At 41.9% G+C, this 19,078-nt stretch overlaps 1 protein-coding gene across 1 annotated transcript in view; it reads left to right on the top strand.

The window, feature by feature from the left end:
- stab1 (stabilin 1) overlaps positions 1-19,078 on the top strand; it is a 240,380-nt gene that overhangs the window by 96,414 nt on the left and 124,888 nt on the right. Inside the window, exons 21-28 of the mRNA XM_069937203.1 lie at positions 977-1,063; positions 2,412-2,523; positions 8,538-8,724; positions 9,371-9,464; positions 13,599-13,757; positions 15,075-15,170; positions 16,731-16,826; positions 16,969-17,016. Coding sequence (XP_069793304.1) covers positions 977-1,063; positions 2,412-2,523; positions 8,538-8,724; positions 9,371-9,464; positions 13,599-13,757; positions 15,075-15,170; positions 16,731-16,826; positions 16,969-17,016 — 879 coding nt within the window. The remainder of the gene's footprint in view (positions 1-976; positions 1,064-2,411; positions 2,524-8,537; positions 8,725-9,370; positions 9,465-13,598; positions 13,758-15,074; positions 15,171-16,730; positions 16,827-16,968; positions 17,017-19,078) is intronic.

Here is a 19,078-nt window from a genome sequence, read left to right as displayed (position 1 = left end):
GCTGTGGCTGTAGCTTGTTCTCTCTGCACAATGTAGTGTGGCCACTCACCTTGCTAATACAATAGGATCTCCTGAAGCCCTTTATCACCAATAAAGAAAAGGCAGCAAATATACAAAAATGACAGTCTGTGGGTTCTCTCACAAATTAAACATAGTCTTTGTCTTGAAACATATTGCTGGTCCTTTATCGTTACTGGGTCTGAGTTTTGGAGTTCCTTGTCTATCAGCTTTGTAGTGAAGATACTTCCACATAACCTGGCACTGACAGAAGGTGACCAGCATCTCCCTGCGGCCAGATATGAGATAGACAATAAATGGTGGCTTTCAGGCATCACCCATATCATGAAAATAAATAAATAGAACTAGGTACATAAAAGGAATTTTGAATGAGGTTTGCAATACATGGGGTGATCTAGCATCAGACATTTTACATGATCACCAATAAAATTATTTGGTATAAACTTTTTTAAAACTGATTTTTTGTAAGCTCTTAAAATTTGTTTACAATTTCAGTGAATTATTGAGAGCAAGACAACTTTCCATTCTGTTTTGGACGATAATAATATGTGATGATAGAGGAAGTTGTGATGTATTACTTTGAGTTGTTAGCTCACTTGTGGATAGAGAAATGGTTGAGGGAATTTAATGCAGAGAAATGTGTGGTGTTGCAGGAAGTCTCACATGGGTAGTACCTGCACAGTGAATGATAGGCATTTGGGAAATGTTGTCAAGCAGAGGGATCTAGTAGTGCAAGTACTTAATACCTTCAAAGTGGTGTCAAAAGTGGATAGGGTGGTCACACCCCCATCCCTAATGTTAGCTTTTTATTCTAGAGTGTTACCATCTATTCAAGTAGAATTCTGCTGGTGGAAGGGGGAAATGGTGTTAAAATCTCTAATATGGAACATAAAAGCATATTGTTCCTGAAGAGATCTTTGCAATAAATTAAAATGCACTCAATTTTCTTTCTGTTTAGAAACCAAGATGCTGTAAAGGGTTCTATGGACCAAATTGCAAGGCTTGTTTGGGTGGTTTTCAAAATCCATGTTATGGACACGGAGAAGTAAGTTGGTCCAAAATTGCAAATAAGGTTCAAGTTTATCATCACATTATACATAGTGCAAGAAATCATTTCACGAGCAATCCAGTAAGTCAACTTTAACATGCATGTAGCAGATCAGCTGGTTCCTAGCCCAACAGCAGGGCGACTATTATGAAGTTCTTTCAGGAGCCTAATGACTGCTGGGAAGAAACAGTTTTTGGACGGTGCACGGCTTCACATTCTTGAGTCTTCTCCTCGATGGGAGGAGAAAGACGATGCTGAAGGAGGCTATTTAGGCCATTTTGTGAATATAGGCCATAGATGCAGCTGTTTATTTTATTCCTACTTCTAAAGTCTTGATTCATTGTTTTATAGAGTTTCATACTTTGAGAAGGATACTGGGTGGGATCTGTGGGCAGGCTCAGACACTGCATGGCCAATGCCTATCCGAAGGAGGAAGCTCAAGGAACTTAACCGATAGGCCTCATCAGCATTTATGTTAAACAACCACATAACTTCCAATCTCAGGTTGAGAACTTGTCATCCTAGAGTTTTGTTTTTGTTTTGCTTCTAATTTCCCTGCGAAAAGTTACATTTTTATCTACATGAGGCCTCATCCTTCAGTTTCCTTTAATCCCTCTGCATTCTGAGGGTTCTTCTCACTTCAGCCTGTTGTACATCACCATCACCTTTGAGGTGATGAAGCAGTTTTGATTCAGTTGGCAGCATTTCAGTCTATATTAGTGGTATTGTGTCCCGCATGTTCCCACGTGCCTTCTTTCTGATGCAAAATGATATCAAAGCGTTTGCTGCTTTTCCAGGATGATCATTTTAAATCTTCAGCTGTTAATCTGAGCAAGGGTGAAGGATTTTTTTTATTTTCTTGGTCAAAATTTGCCCATCATTTAAAATTGCCATAAAATTGTTGAAGGTTGTGGGTATGGAGTGGCTGCTGCATTTCTCGTATTGCAACTGCAAAGAGATTGAGGCATCTTGACGGGGTGTGAAAGACATTAAACAAATGCAGGCTTTTTGACATATGGTCCCATTCTATGGTAATCTATGTCTTCACCCACATTCTTGCCTTCGTTGTGTTGTGAATGTTCCATTAGGAAGTAGTTCCCTAGACATCTTAATCCTCCAGTCAGCTCCTCAAATGCACAAATTTTTCTTCCCACAAACAGAACTAGTTCAAGTTCATTAACTCTGCACACATCCTGGAAATGGACGCAAGTGGAATTATTCCTTAATCAGGAAAAATGGATGGTATGCTCTGAATCTACTGAAATTGTGAGGTCTGAAGGATTTTTTTTAAAAAAGCATCTCTGAATGATCAACTTCAATAAATTATTGATTTTGTTTTTCATAGTGTTCTGATGGAATGGAAGGAGATGGTTCATGTAAATGCCATTCAAACTTTAAAGGAATTGCCTGTCACATTTGTTCTGGAGACAATAAACATGGTGAAAACTGCACCGAAGGTCAGTGAAGTTTAAAATTTGCAGCGTTAGAATATAGAAATCTACAGCACAGTACGGGCACTTCAGCCAACGGTGTTGTGCCAACCTAACAACTTACTCTACCAAGTGTCTACAGTTTCCTAACTGCATTGCACTCTGTTTTTCTCAGTTCCATTATAATTATCTAATAGTCTCTTGAAAGATCCTGTTGTTCCTGCCTCCACCACCATTGCTGGCAGTTCATTTCATGCACTCACTCCTCTCTGTGTGAAGAACTTGCCTCTTGTATCCACTCTGTACTTCCAAGCACCATTTTAGGCCTGGAAGAAAGCCATCCCACCCAATCAATGCTCATGATCTTGTACACCTCTATCAGGTCACTCCTCATCCTTCTTCACTCCAAGGGGAAAACCCTAAGGATTTAAACTAAAGTGAGAGTGTGATTCACAATAATACTTGATGTTTTGTGGAGTTTCTGTTTGTGATTACGATCATGGAAAGTCCTCAACTTTACTCTAGCTAATTCACAAAGCAGGTGAATTAATATAAATGGATGTGAGGAATATTATCGTAATCTTGCACACCAGTTGGAAGTCTGGCATGATTGTTTCTTATACCTTGGCTATTAAGTTAAATTGTTTCTAATTGTGTTTTGTTTTAAGTGCATTCCAATTAGTCAATCCAGACCTAAATACTGCATGAATGCAATAATAAAACTCAGTGCAGGGTACAGTACTACAGTTAGTCAAAAAGCACCGGGTATCCTGTTTCTAGGATGAAGTACAGGATGTAGAGAAAGTCCAGTTGAAACAATACAAGGGGCATCATCTTTTCTCAATGAGAGGACCATTCAACATCTATAAACAGTATCTGGGAAATCATGAGTGGAGGGTGAAATCAGAGTTGCACCCCGTCTCCAAATTTTCATGGTGAGTTAGGTCACAACAGTCTTGAATTTTATTAATATTACATTTGCCAACGGTGGAGTAGCATTTCATCACTGTAACTTTAAAACTGTATGGAAGCACTTTACCTGAAATCTCATGTTTTGTGTTCTGCTGGTGGTGAATGTCACTGCTGGTCAATTAATTCTGTGCAGAATGACCAGAGATCTCATTTGACCTGAAACTCCTGGTTGAAAATGCTTTGTCAATCAGTAAAAATTCCATTACCAGGTAACTCTGTTGGCAAACAGAATGTTAAATTGAAAGGGCTGCTGCTTAATCAAGCGGAGAAATCAGATTTGTACTCATTCAGTTACAACAATGACCTTTTCAACTTATAAACACAGGCTTTATTAAAAAGTTTGATGCATTGTATGCCTCTTTTATGACATTTCAAAAAATGACAGAGACTGCCAGAATTGTGATGTTGAAATGCATAAAGTCCTAGAGTTCTACAGTACAGAAACAAGCCCTTGTAAGAGGTTCAACTTGTCACAGTCTGATACACTATCAATAACTTACACCAGACTAGAAGTTGTAATTAATAGGCTTAAATCACCATAAATTGCAGGCACATCTCACATGTGGCAGGCCTGGTTCCAAGGCAGGTACTGAGGGAGGGGTTTTGCCATAACCACCTTTATGAGAATTCTCAGTTGCAGGGACGGCCCAGCCCATACAATACATGGGTATTAGACAGCACTAGCAGTTTTCCACCACATTCACCCCTTCTTTTTAAACAGAGTCCAGCAGGGTGAAGTGGATCAAAGTCCATTACAGGTTCAGCCTGTCTGGTGGTCTTGTCTAACATTGCAATCTTCGTCGCACCAGCTGTGGTTCAGCTGTTGGCTCTTGAGCGGTGTTTTGTGTCTGGTGGCTGAAAAGAGTTAATTGGGTCGGGGGTGGGGTGGGGGGAGTGTGGGTTGTTCGGTCTGTAGTTGTGGCAGGGCCCCAGGTGCCATTGGTGGAGCTGGGTACCCGATTGTGTCTCCATTAGGGGAGGGGGGGTATACTGGTTAGTTGATCGTGGGGGTTCCTGCATGTGCCAGACCCCGGACAGAAACAGTGTCTTTCTGTCCATCCTGATACTCCACATAAGTGTACTGGGGATTTGTGTGGACTGGATCTTCTCAACCAGAGGATCTGTATTATGGCTCCTGGAGTGTCTCCGATGCAGGAAAAGCCCTGGGGTCAGCAGCCAGAATGGCAGCATGGATCCCGATGCCAACTTCCTGGGGAAGGAAAAGAACAATTCATGTGGAGTAGCATTTGTAGCAGAACAGAGGAGGGACCTGGTAGCGTGGAGCACCTCTGAGAGGACCTCTTGCCACTAGGAAATGGGCAGGCCTTTTGACCTGAGGGCTAGGAGGACTGCCCTCCAAACGGTGGCATTTTCCCTTTCCACCTGGCTGTTCCCTCAGTGGCTGTAACCTTGGCCAGCATGTACTGGCACAACTCATCAGTTCAAACAGAGTGAATGGGTTGCTCAGTCCTTTGATGGCTGTGATCATGTCTGGGCAGGGGATGGCAAACATGAGCACTCGGCGATGATGTTGAGAAAGTACATGTTTCGGTTGGTGGAGGGGAGGGGGCCCTGGAAGTTCATTCGTAGGGGCGGGTGGCCTTAATCAGGTGAGCTTCCTCCTGCTGGGAAAATTGTGATTTGCATTCTGTGCAAACTGGGCAGTTCCAGGTCAACTCCCTGATGTCCTCAACCAAGTAGGGGAAGTTGTGATCCCGGGGTGGCAGATGTTGTTGTGGAGGGCTTGTAGGCAGACTGTCCCCCAGGGCAGAGCATTGGGAGGTTCGTTGAGCTTCCAGGGCCGGTTTAGGATCTTGTAATTGTAAGTGGATAGTCCAATTCCCTCCCTCAGGATCTTGTTGATCTTGATTTTTTTTCCCCGTTGTTTGTAACTAAACATAAAAGCGACTGTATGTTGGTCAGTCAGCAGGGTGAACCAGCCAAAGTTTGCCAGCCAGCTAAGTGCCTCCAATGGTGCACTGCTTCCACTATGACATGGCCTCCTCCTCAATGGCTGAGTGCTGGAGTTTGGAGCCCTGGAGGATGCAGAAAAAGAATGCAATGGGCCTGCCTACCTGGTTAAGCATGGCAGCCAGGGCAAATTTGGATGCATCACTCTCCACCTGGAACTGGATGGATTTGTCTGCAGTGTGCATTGCCACCTTGGCGATGTCATCCTTGATGTGTGTGAAGGCCGCTTGGATTTCTGCCTATGGGGGAAGGTGGTTGATTTCATCAAGGGGTGGGCCTTATCTGTGTAATTAGGGACCCACTGGGCATAATAGGAGAAGAACTCCAAGCACCTTTTCATGCTCTTGAGGCTGTGGGGCAGTGGGAGTTGTAGCAGGGGTGCATAGTGTCAGGGTCAGGCCAATGTCTCCATTCTCCACCACACATCCGAGTATAGCCAGGCGTGAAGTGCAGAACATGCATTTCTTCTGGTTATATATGAGGTTGAGCTGTTTGGCTGTTTGAAGAAATTTTCCTGCTGATCATGGCCACTGGTGATCACGTTGCCCAGATAGGGGAACATGTCCTTTAACCTGTGGTTGTCCACCATCCGGTCCATCTCCTTCTGGAAGACGGTAACCCTGCTGGTGACTGCAAAGGGGACCCGGAGGAAGTGGTAGTGGCAGCCATCTGCCTTGAATGTCAGCTACTGGCCAACCTTGGGCCGATCAGGAGCTGGTAGCATGCCGACTTAAGGTCAATCATTGAGAAGACCCATGCCAGCTATGCGGGGAGTGGGTGGGCATCCAGTTGGGTGAATCAGTTGATGGTCTGACTGTAGTCTACAACCATGCGGTGCTTCTCCCCTCTCTTTACTACTACCACTTAAGCCCTCCAGGGATTGGTGATAGATTCTATAATCCCTTCGGCCAGAAATCGTTTAACTTCTGCTCTAATGAAGACTCTATCCCCAGGGCTGTTTCACCTGTTTTTGGTGGTGACAGGCTTAAAATTGGGGGTGAGGTTCATGAACAGGTGCAGTGGTGGAACCGGATGATGGACAAACTGCAGGTCGGGTCACCGATCAGCCATGTGCAGTGAATTGGGATTCATTGGAAATGCATTGTGCTGATGGCTGGCTCCGCCCCCATCTGCTGACATATAACCTTGGTTTCCCGCCTAAACCTAGAACCCTTCTGAAGACTACTGTGAGACCCTACCCATAGTTATAAGCTAATAAAAATGTTTGTTCTCCCTCCAGTTGTGAGAGCTTTTATTCACGCTACTCCATTTATGGAGGGGAGGGCAGATGGTTTAAAATTTTGTCGTTGAAGACTGTGAAGACTGTGAGGGAGGGGTGAGGCCCATCATATTCCATTAGGACACTCTTGAGTTGGCACTGGAAGTCCAGTCCCAATATGACCGGAACACAGAGTTGTGGCATAATGAGGAGTGTAAAGCTTTTGTATTTAGTATCTCATATGGTCAATGTCACAGTGCAGCTGCTGTGGATCTTGGTCAGGTGGGATCTGGAGGCCAAGGAGAATTTTCACTTAGCTGGAATCATCACAAGGGAGTAGCGCTGTACTGTGACCAGATATATGAAGCTCTCCATGCTCCCAGTATCAAACCAGGAGTTTGTAACGTGACCATTTACTCAATATCCATCGTAGACCTAGATAGCTGATGTGGGCTGTTTTGGTCCAGGATGATGAGGCCAACGTCTGGTCATTGCTATTGTACTGGCTCAGTGGTGCCCTCCAAGATGGCGGCCCCCATGCCGTGTATGCAGTGCTATCCCTTGCTGCTGGAAGTGGTGCCATCGCATGGTCCTGCCGAGCTATCCTCCCCAAGCAGAAGTGGCCATGGAAATGATGCAGTCCAAGATGGTGATGGCTGCCGACCGCACGCAGCACTCCTGGAGGAGGGTATGGATCTTCATACCCTTTTTTAATGCCCTCTCTTCCTGCAGCCAGAACAAGTCTTGTCTCTGGCCAGGCAGCACCTACATGGATGCTTTGTGTGACCACAGAAGTGGCACTTTGGGTGCTTGATGGTGGCGACTTGGGATCCCGTGTCCCAAGATGGCGGCACCCGAGCTCCTCACGCGGTGGCCATGTTGCCAGAGGAGAAGACCTCTGCATTTTGCTGTGCTATTTCAAGTGATTTGGCCAGGCCCACGACTTCCTACAGGCTCCGATTACCTTTTTCCTGGAGTCTCTAGCGAATGTGATTGGACCTGGATCCGGCTACGCACATGTCTCGCATCAGCTCCTCTAAGTGGATGGCAGTCAAATCTTCTCAGCAGCCGCAGCTCCCACAGGACCTGCATATACTCATCCACTGACTCAGCAGGTGCTTGTCTGCCATGGCCCAGAAGATACCTGGCATAGATGATGTTCATCAGGGTTCAGTACTGTTTGTGTAGGAGCTCCATAGCAGCCGTGTAAGTACTGCAGTCTCTGATCATTTGAATAACACAGTGGCTGACCTGTGCGAAGAGCAGGTCCCCTTTTATCTTCTTTGCTCTGCATGTCATTTTGTCTCATGAAGGTGTTTAGGCAGTGCAGCCCCACTGGTCGAATTTTGTGGAGGCCTCTGGAGATTTGGCTTCGGTGTCCAATTTAGCCATCTGTATTGCCTTGTACATGGCATGAAAGTATGGTGATTAAATTGATATGCTATCAATAGCTCAAGGCAGACTAGAGGTTGTGATTAATAGGCTTTAATCACCATAAACTGAAAAAACGTCTCACATGTTGCTGGCCTGGTTCCAAGGCAAGTACTGAGGATGGGGCTTGGATGTAACTGCCTTTATGGGAATACTGAGGGGAGGATTTACAGGTACAGGGGCGGGCCAGCCCGTACAATACATTCACATTAGATAGCACTAACAGTTACAGTCATAAGTGTCATTTGCCATTTTGGTCAGAACCATTTGGGTAAGGAGGCAGAAGTGGATTGAAGAGGTATTTTGCAAAAACTGCATTGATTTTTGAGGAGGAGAGTGATGGTAGCAAATGTGAAGGAGAGAGTAAATATTCCTGAGAGAATGCAAGCGAGCAGAATGGGAACATGTAACTTAACCTTAATTTTCTACCTGTGCATCTTCTTTGCAGACTGCCCTTGCTTGCATGGGATCTGTGATAACAGACCTGAAAACTCTGGGATTTGCCAGCCTGGCACATGTAAAGAGGGATTCACTGGATCATTCTGTGACAGGAAGACTGAGTCTTGTGGCCCATTTGGTTTATCTCAGTATTGTCATGCGTTTGCTGAATGTGAATATAGAAATAGCACGGCCAGGTAAGAAAAATAGAAATTAAATTTCAAATAACTACTTTTATATTTTCAGCAATTAAATTGAAAGTTGGTGAAAGAAAATGAAGATTTGCCTTTTATAGAAAGTTTTTCATGCTGGAGGGTTCAAAACTAAATACTGTACAGCAAAATCCCTGGTATCCGGTACCTATGGGGGTAGGAAGATGCCAGATAAGTGATTTTTCTGGTTGATTGAGATTGTGTGTTGCATGGATTGGTGAACAGACCACTCGGGGCACCAAATTTAAACTTCTGTTCTTTTTACCTATTTGTTTTCTGCTATTTGTTTGCCATTTGCTTGAGGCTGCTGGTTGCTTGAATTCTGGATAACGGGGATTTTACTGTACTTCCAGTGCAGTTCTTTATGTTAAGAATAAAATGCATTAATCGATTTGTATGCAACCTGGTCCCTTCAACAGTGATGAGCTAACCATCAGATAAATGGGTTGAAATTTCTACTTAAAAATTCATGGCAGTTGCACGCCAAGCATTGGCTTTTATTGTCCTTGCTGACTGGCAATTTGGAGGAAAAGACATAGTTTATCTGAACTATTGGATCCAGTAACTTGAAAGATCCAATCACATTTATTTCAAAGAAGGTATACATTTAATCTTTTTGTGGACTCTCTAGATGCATCTGTCAGAATGGATATGAAGGTGATGGAATTTCCTGTCAAGTTGAGGATCTTTGTAAAAAGCCTCATCGAGGAGGATGTGCTGAGAATGTGAGCAAGGCCATTACTTCTGCTGTCTGTCTGTGTATTATCAATCCACCAGCATGCATTTCTTCGGGCATTGTCGAGGTGCAATGAAAGGCACGTTGCAGAGATCACATGGGTCAAGAATCAATAAGCTCTGGCTGGGAGTAAATAATTAACTGGCTAACTCACCATCTCCACACTGGTCATTGCCTATCTCTACTAATGATAGACAGAATGATGGTCTATGCATATTAAGAAACACTTCTGAGAGGGAATCTCATTGAGAAGCATAACATTCTGACAGGACAAGACAGATTGGTTGTAGGAAAATGTTCCCACTGTTTGGCAAGTCCAGAACAAGGGGGTCGCAGTTAAAAAAAATAAGGAGTAAGCAATTTGGGGATGAGATGAGGAGAAACTTCTTCACTCAGAATTCTGAACTTGAGGAACTCCCTACCGCAGAGAGCTGCTGAGGCAAGTTCATTAGATATATTTAAACGGGAGTTGGATGTGACCCGGATGGCTAAAGGTATCTCGGAGTCTGGAGAGAAAGCAGGAATAGGATAATGAAGTTGTATTATCAGCCATGGTCATATTCAATGGTGGTGCAGGCTTGAAGGGCTGAATGGCCTTTCCCTGTACATACAATGCCTACCATTGGAACAAAGACACCTTTTTCCTTTATTTGCCCCTGTTCTCCACAGTTTTAAATTTGTAATCAAACAATTTAAAAAAGGGTGGTAATTTTTACACAGTCAAATCAAAATTTATACAAATAAGCATATGAAATGTTTGATTGCAAATTTAAAACTGTGGAGTATGGAGCAAATAAATAAATAGTCTTGGTCAAACATTATGGAGGAGTCAGTATTTTCCATGATTTTATGAATCCCATTTACCAGCATTTGGTTCCCAGTCTAGTTGGAAATGAAGATTTGGAGAATTGCAGTTTTAGGGGCAATGTTAGGCTTGTGCATAGGTAATGAGATGATGTGGGACCAGATGTGCATGGGGATGTTTTGGTCAAGGTGTCATTGGTGCATGATGGAACTGAGAAATTAGTGAAGAGTGAACTGCGAGGTTGTTCAAGAATAGAAGCTGAGTTGACAGTGAATATTCTCAATGGACAGAATATGGGGTATGTGGTGTAAAAGGTCTGCTATCTCATTGCACTGTGCTTTTGAATTGCCATTGCATGGATCTACTTTGCACCTTCAAAGTAGGTGAAGTTCAATACAAGGTTTGGGACCAAGGCTGAAGGACGAGAACACTCATGAGGCCTGCAATAGGCTATAAGGGTGAAGGTGGTGGGATGGACATTGAATGCTAACAATGAGTGAGGTGGTGGAGCACATTTAGCTAGAGATTGGTGCCTGATGCAGTGGAGTTTTGACTTTTGATGGTCAGATGATAGGGTAGTTTGGGATATTAGGAAGATCAAAGGACCAGGAAGTTCACAGATTGGGGAATTAGATGGTTCAGGGATCAGAGTTTGTGGGAGGATTAGAGAGTTGTGGGTCAAGATGCATTGGGAGGGCAGAGCATAGGAATTTGGGCCTAAACTGTTGGGATGGGATGCATGGTTTTCAGCTTAGAGCTGCATGATCAAAACCTGCTTATCCCAAAATTTCACTGTGACAGGAAATTTCTCCAGAAGCATTCCTATTGGCTCTTGCTAGGATGTGTTTCATTCAAATTCTGGATGAATGCAAAATAACCTGGAATGTCAGGACTACGCTTCACTCTGGGTAAAGTCCATCTCCAAATACATGATCTTAAAATAAACTGTTAAATTATATAGCTCCTGGACCTGAATTTTGTAAGTTTGTAATCCTTTAGTAGCTCTTGTGGCAGATTATAGACATGTTTTTGGGAGATTAATTGTGGCAGGTTTTTTAGTGTAGGCCATATACAAACACTTCAAAACAGATCTCATTTAAAATACTGGAGCTCTGCTCAAGCAAGACATTCTGGCTCCGATAGCCTTTTCAAAAGCTTTGGAGAGTTTTGAAAAGTAGCAGATGAAAGAACTCAGAGAAATAGGTTCAGAGCTACAGGCTGTCTGGGAGTGCTGCTTGATGTTCTAAGAGGATCATGTGGTTTTTGCAAGCAGAGAGGGAGTCAAACAGGCTTTTCTCTGAGAGAGATCAGTTCTGCAGTTTTACAGTCAGCAGCAACAGCTGGGACTGGAACAGGACAAGCTGGAAAGCTTGTGGAAAAACCCCATTTTGAAGATGGGTTGTGAGTGCTTAGTTCAGCCTGGTCAAAGACCATATGACTCAGACAAGAGGGGAGGACTGGCTGCCTAATGTTTCACTTGAAATAAGAGAAACAAAAGGAACTCTGTGGTGATCTAAAAGAAAGAGATTATCATCTAGAGAACCCTTTGGGGGTGGGGAAGTTTCATCAGCAAGACAATAAAGTGGCTGATTAAAAGGAATCAGTTGTGGGTGTCCAGCGAACAACAAATCTCTCTCTGAAAACTGAAAAGAACCTTCCTGAGCGGTAACCATTTACCTTTCAAGCACCAAAGCCTGGTGAACTTCATAAATGTTAAATTCTGTGCACAGTATAAGAATTGCCTGCAACCAGTAAACTTGGAGGAGCGAGAAGTGAGATTGGACTGTGAATCAAAGAACCTTTCTGAACTTACACACACATTACATACACATGCACTTAGAATTAGAAGGGGAAAGATCATTAAAAGGAACTTTTGTTTAAGAATCTTTTGTCTTGGTGAATATCTATTGCTTCTGGGTTTTGGGGTCCTCTGGGCTCGTAACACACTTGACTAAATAGAGTTTTGGGATATGGTTGGAGCTATTTGTAGGATAGCAGTGCTGCTGGATTGCATACCCCATCTCCAGGCCTATCACTTTTGGGAGAAAAACTGCTTGCTGAAAAGATGATGGAGACTGTCATCTTTAAGCCAGTCTCATGCCTTTTTTTGTGGCTAGGATTGTATCTTCAGGCTTTCATGGAGTGGGCTAGCATAAGGAGGTCAGAATAGACAGTGGTTAAAACAAAGTGTTTGTCTTTCCTGTTATAATACCTTAAGGATAAAAGGCATTGTTACATTATTAAAATGTAATTCAAATCCTTGAAGTTCCTTGAATGCTGCATCAAGCATGGTCAAGTGTGCAAACAAGCAACCTGACAAAACAATGTTCTCCAGTCCTTGGTCCAAGACACACAAGCAGACATAATACACAATACACATGCAATTCGTATAATATATATGAATGAATAAATAAATAGAATTTGATTCATGAATATGAGAGTCTCGGTTGGTTATTTAGACATACATCACAGTAACAGGCTATTTTGGCCCATGGATCCATGCTGCCCAATTTCCACCCAATTTACCTACAGCCTCCCACCCCCCATACATTTAGAACTGTGGGAGGAAGCCGGAGTCCCCGGGGAAATCCCACACAAACATGGGGAGAACGTACAAACACCTTACAGACAGCACGAGATTCGAACCTGGTCCTGATCGCTGGCACTATAAAGGCATTGTGCGAACTGCACTCGCTAACCATGTAGTGTTAACAGTTCCTTTGGTCGTTCAGCATTCTCACTGCCTGCGGGAAGAAACTGTTTCCCAGCCTGGTGGTGCTGGCTCTGATACTCCTGTGTCACTCTCCCTATATTTCCCAAATTTCTCATATGATTTGAAGAAAAGTTGATTTTAGAAAGCAGTCTCTCAGTTCACACTTTCATTTTCTTGCATTTATTCTGAATATTTGGAATACAACATCCCCTTTTCATTCACCGCGTCAAAATGAAATATTTTGGAAACCAAAGTTGAGATTTCCTTTGTCATCTCTTTTTTTAAAAATATTTAGCTTGGCATGTGAAGCAAAGTGAGATGGTTGTGGTTAGGTGAGCCTGATGTGTGCATGCTTTGAACTTTGTTATTGCAATTAGACTCTGAGCTATTTGAGAGCATTCTGTTCTGCCATTCAGCTGAAAATGAAGTAAGTGATCCAGATTTAAAATCACAGTACCAACTATTGGCAATATTAGTGAGGCTTAATAACCCCAAGAGATATTGCAACTTATATCAGAACTGAATAATCTAATTGAGTGTAATGGAAAGGTTTTAATGTTACTGTAGGTAATGTTCCAGTATCCTTTGTAAACACTTTTTTACAGGCAGAATGTTTTAATGTTGGTCCTGGGAATGTAAGCTGCCAATGCAACATTGGATGGACTGGAGACGGGCGAGTCTGCACTGAAATAAATGAATGCTTATTGAGCATGCGAGGAGGTTGCGATGAAAATGCTGACTGTCGGTATATTGGACCTGGGCAGGTACCACCTCATTGTGTTTTCCACTTGTTTTATGAAAAGGATGAGAAATAAAGAGCTAATTCTTTCCCTATTGCCCTCAAGATATTTAGAGAGATCCCAGCTTCAAACTCAGCTTTGATTTTGACCTCCAGCATTGCCTGTGTGGAGTTTGCAACAGCTCTCCATGATTGTGTGTATTCACCGCAGTTGCTCCAGTTTTGGTTTTTATCCCAACATTGAGTATTGCTGGCAGTTAGGTTAATTAGCTTCTGTAAATTGTCCCAAATGTAGATTGTTGGATGTTAATGTGTACCTGTGAGAAAATAGGTTTTGGGAAGTTAAGTGTGGGAACAAGATTTATCAGATTATCTTGAGAGATAACAAAGACTCAGTGAGCAGAATGGCCTCCTCCAGTATTATGAGGAAATATGAAATTTATTTCTTCACTTAAAATGTATTATGAGGAAATATATGAGGAAATATGAGGAAATACTATGTATTATGAGGAAATATGAAATTTATTTCTTCACCATGTTCAGGTCTTTAACCTGAAACGTTAACTCTGTTACTTTTTCCACAGATGCTGCCTGACTGATTACATTTTCTGCTTTTACTTCATCTTGTTATCGTCCCCTTCACAATTTGCCTTTTGCTCAAATTTCCTTGCTTTAATATGTATTGTTGAGTATTTCTGCCAATGCTTTTGAGATTCTCTCCTTCCTTGCATTTCCTCTCCCCTTCTTAACAAACTTTCCTTTTTTCTCACTTTTAACATAAGCCATAAAACTGATTGTCTTTATCCTAAAATTACAAATACTTTTCCCTGGAACTGTTATTCAATCTGCACTTTGAAATAATCCATTTCCCTCTACAGATCTGTGTCTGCCATTTTCTCTTCTCATTTGATCTCTACTGATCTAATGCTAATGTTTCTGAAGTCTGCACTTTTATGATCCAAGGCCAATGTTATTTTACTGGCTTTGTTTTTTGATCTATAGCCGTTCCCTTTGTTGTCTCTACCTTCAAGGAGCTCAACCTGCTTCAACTCGGAGACCTGATCTGCTTTGTTACTCACAGTTAAAGCTAACCTTCCCTTCCTGCTAGTTAGAATATAAAATTTAAGGAAGAACTCCCATGCACTGGGAATTCTAGAAGCTATCCTTTGTTGAGGCCATTGAACACCAATAGAATATCTTAATAATGTGGTTGCAATATTGAATATTGCAGTTTTAGCTTATTAGTTATTCAATTGTTTGCCCTTTCACATTTTTTTGGCCACATTCAGTGTGCAAAAATGTTCAATAATCATTTTTTGTTTGTTTCTTCTCATTGCACTAGAGTCACTGTACCTGCAAGCGAGGGTTTGCTGGTGATGGCAAGATGTGCACAAAAATTGATCCCTGTCTAGAAGAGAATGGTGGATGCCATGTATTGGTAAAACAAAATCCTATTTATGCATAGTTGTAATACTAATCTCCACTCTTAATTTATAGATGATTCTCCCATTAGTTCACTGTCCAGGATACTGCATATTTGCTGGAAAACTTTCAATCCTGCTGTGAGGTTACAAGGAAAAAAATTTAATCAAATTGTTCTCTCCATAAAATAGCCTTCTGAGAGTAAAGTTCCCACAATCAATGCCCATCATAAAGATTTTGTTGAGAATTTTCTTGAGAATGGAGCTTCATGAAATTTGCTCCAATGTGCATGGAAGTGGATCTCCAATAGACAAATAAAGTCAGAAAGTCCTTCAGCATGGAGGCAGGCCCTTTGGTTCAATTCATACTTACCTATTATCTGAGCTAGGCCTGTTTGCCTGCATTGGGTCCATATCCCTTAAAACTTTCCCTGTCCATGTACCCATCAAAACATCTTTTAAACATTAGCCCTTTTTACTCAGAGCGTGAGTGAAAGAATCTCAAAGGAGATGGGGAGGGGGGTCTAGATTACCTGCCTTCGACCCACCTAGGAAGGTAGTTTCAGTGGTGGAGCGTATTTGATTCATGGAGTCTCTTTTTTTTTCAGTTCTGTGCGAACAAGCAAACCGGCTTCCAGAGAAGGGTTGCGTATATGGCAATAACATGGCTTTTCAGTGTAAAAAGGGCTATTGTTATTCTTCTACTTCCTCAGCCTCTCATACCATACACTCATCAATCCTTGTGTAAATAATTTACCCATCAGGTTCCCTTTAAATTTTTCTCTCACCTTAAGCCTGTGCTCTTTCATTTTAGACTGCCATTCCCTGATGTGATATATCTCTGTAAGGAAACCACTCAGACTACTCCCCTGCCCCCCACCTGCTTCAGGGGAAAAAAGCCGGTGCCTATTGCAGTCTTTCCTCATAACCCATGACCGCAGTCCCACTAAAATCCTTCTCATTTACACTCTTAATGAAATTGTGATCTAATCATGAGATAACAAGCAAAAGCCAAGCATTTTGTTTCATGGAAAGCGTAATGGGAATGCAGGCTTGGTTGGGAATTTTTTAAACTCTCTTTTAGGCTATTTGTGATTAATTCCAAAACCAATGGCATGAGACAGTTCTGTAATACTGTAGCTGCTGCATAAGTAATATGATTTGACCTTCCTAAGTTTATATTCTGTGCCTTGGACAACAAAGTATTCAATTTCCTCTCACAACCAACTTCTTTCTCTACCTCTCCTGCAGCCTTCACAATCTGCACTCGATAGTATACCATTGCTTCTGTAGTGAGGAGGAGAATTATAGAAAGAGATGGTCCCTTTTATGGTCCATATCCATCTGAAAAGAAATGGTACATTACAGAGTCACCTTGCCATTTGTCAGTCACCTAAAATCTGAGAAAACTTCTCAACCAGAGTTGCTGCATGGAAATAAAAGAAAGATTGGGATTTGAAATACAGAAACTGAGAACCTTGATCTGCCTAATTTTCATATGTGCTTAATAAAATTGATCGCTTGTGTAAAGCGTAATTTAATATCGTGCCTTGGAAGTTAATTGTTTCCATCTATAGGCTGAATGTGAACTCACTGAGAATGGAAACCGGAAATGTACCTGCCCTCAAGGCTATGCTGGAGATGGGATTATGTGCTTTGGGGATATACTAACGGTAAGTAGAATGGCATTATGTGTACCCTGCAGTATCTCATTTAAAATGTTTTTCAAAATGTTTTGTTGTCTCATTTGTCCAAATTGTTATTGTCACCATTTATTTATCCATTTTGACCTTTTTTTCTTCATTCATTTTAAAGGAACTGGCATCAAACGCATACTTTTCAGGGTTTAATAACTGGCTCCAGGTATGTTACAAAATCCAACTTGCAAATAGAAATACAGCTTGAAATGATTTGAAATAATTGCTTCACAGTTAAAATCCTTTGCCTTTTTTGTCCTTGAGTGTATTTATTATTTTTTCAAATTCAAGTTTATTATCATCTGACTGTACACATACAACCTGTCGAAATGGTGTTACTCTGGACCACAGTAATAATAATCACATACTGTATATACATAAAATATAATTTTTAAATATATACATATTTTGGGACAAGTTCATCAATAGTAGGATCCTGTTACTTACCTCAAGTATTGAAGTGATTTGTCATTGTTTAATAAGCCCAAGAAGAGTGTAGTAACCTACCCAAGTGACCATCAACCAGTGGCACAACAGTAAAGAAGTGTTTTGAAAGGCTAGTTTTGAAGCATATCAGCTCCTGTCTGAATGGTGACATGGATCCCTTCAAATTTGCCTGCTGTAGCAACAGATCTCCAGCAGATGCCATCTCACTGACTCTACACAATACTCTGGAACACCTGGACAGCAAAGATGCATACATCAGGATGCTCTTTATTGACTACAGTTTGGCATTTCCCTTTCATTATCCTCTCAAAATGATCAGCAAACTCCAAGACGTGGGACTCAACACCCCAATATGTAATAGGCTCCTGGATTTCCTTACTACCAGACCACAATTAGTGAGGATTGGTATGAACATCTCCTCAGTAATCTCCATCAGTACCAGAGCTGTTCTTAGCCCTTTGCCTACGATTGTGTGGCTCAGTATGACAACACCACCATCTACAAATTCGCTGTTGATACCACGGTAGTGGGTTTTATATAAAGGGGTGATGAGTCAGCGTACGAGAGGGAGATTGAAAACTGGGCTGAATGGTGCACCAACAACAACCTCACACTCAATGTCACCAAAGTCAAGGAGCTGATTTTTGACTTCAGGAAGGGAAAACCAGAGGTTTTCAATCCAGTGATCATTGGGGAATCAGAGGTGGAGAGGGTGAACAAATTTAGATTCTTGGGAGTCACTATCTGAGAGGATCTTTCCTGGACAGAACACACCAATGGCATTTGGCATAAAGAAAACAGATCCATGCCTCTACTTCCTCAGGAGTTTGAGGAAGTTTGGTATGTCACCAGAAACCCTGGAAAATTTCTAAGAGGTGTGGTGGAAAGAGTGCTGACCAGCCGCATCACAGTCTGGTGTGAGGATACCAATACCCCTGAGTGGAAAACCCTGAAAAAGGTAGTGGACACAGCCCAGGACATCACAGGCAAAAGCCTCCCCATCATCAAGAACATGTGTAGAAAGCACTGGAGTCAGAGAACAGCAGCAATTTTCAAGGATCCACATTACCCAGCCCACACTGTTCTTACATCTACCATCAGGAAAGAGGCATAGGTGCCACAAGATTCACACCACCAAGTTCTGGAACAGCTACTACCCCTCCACCATTAGACTCCTCAACAACAAACTCAATCAGAGACTCATTTAGGGATTCTTACTTTTGTATTTGATTATTTGTTTTTTCCCTCTCTCTGCATTGCAGTCAGTTTATTTACATTTCTTTATTTGTTTACATCTCTATGTTGAGTCAGTTTTCCTTGTACTACCAATGAGTTGTAATTCTACCTTGCCCGAAGGGAAAAAAATCTTAGTGTTGAATGTGATATCATGTGTGTACTCAGACAATAAATCTGAATCTTACTGTGAGATGCTTGGAGGTCCCAATTTGCAAACTTCTCTCATGCATTCATTCCTCAACTTTTGTCAATCTTCCCTGAGCCAGCCAGAGGAGAGTTGTACACCTCAGCCTCGGTGATGGTCACTCACTGCTGCTTATTCTCTACCCCGTCTCAGTTGAATTTTACTCCCCTATGAATGCAAACTAGATGCTAAAGGAGCAGAATGATCATTTCTACTGAATTTATCATAACACAAGACAACAAACATAATTTCTTACTTTAAGACATGATGAATAGGTTGTTTCATCACATAACAATCCAAAAAATATAAAGTTGACAAGTATCCAAGTCAAGATGATGATGGTGTATTAATATGTTTATAA

The sequence above is a fragment of the Narcine bancroftii genome, chromosome 5 (genome assembly GCF_036971445.1).
Source record: "Narcine bancroftii isolate sNarBan1 chromosome 5, sNarBan1.hap1, whole genome shotgun sequence".
NCBI lineage: Eukaryota > Metazoa > Chordata > Chondrichthyes > Torpediniformes > Narcinidae > Narcine > Narcine bancroftii.
This window is presented reverse-complemented; position numbering and strand designations above follow the sequence as displayed.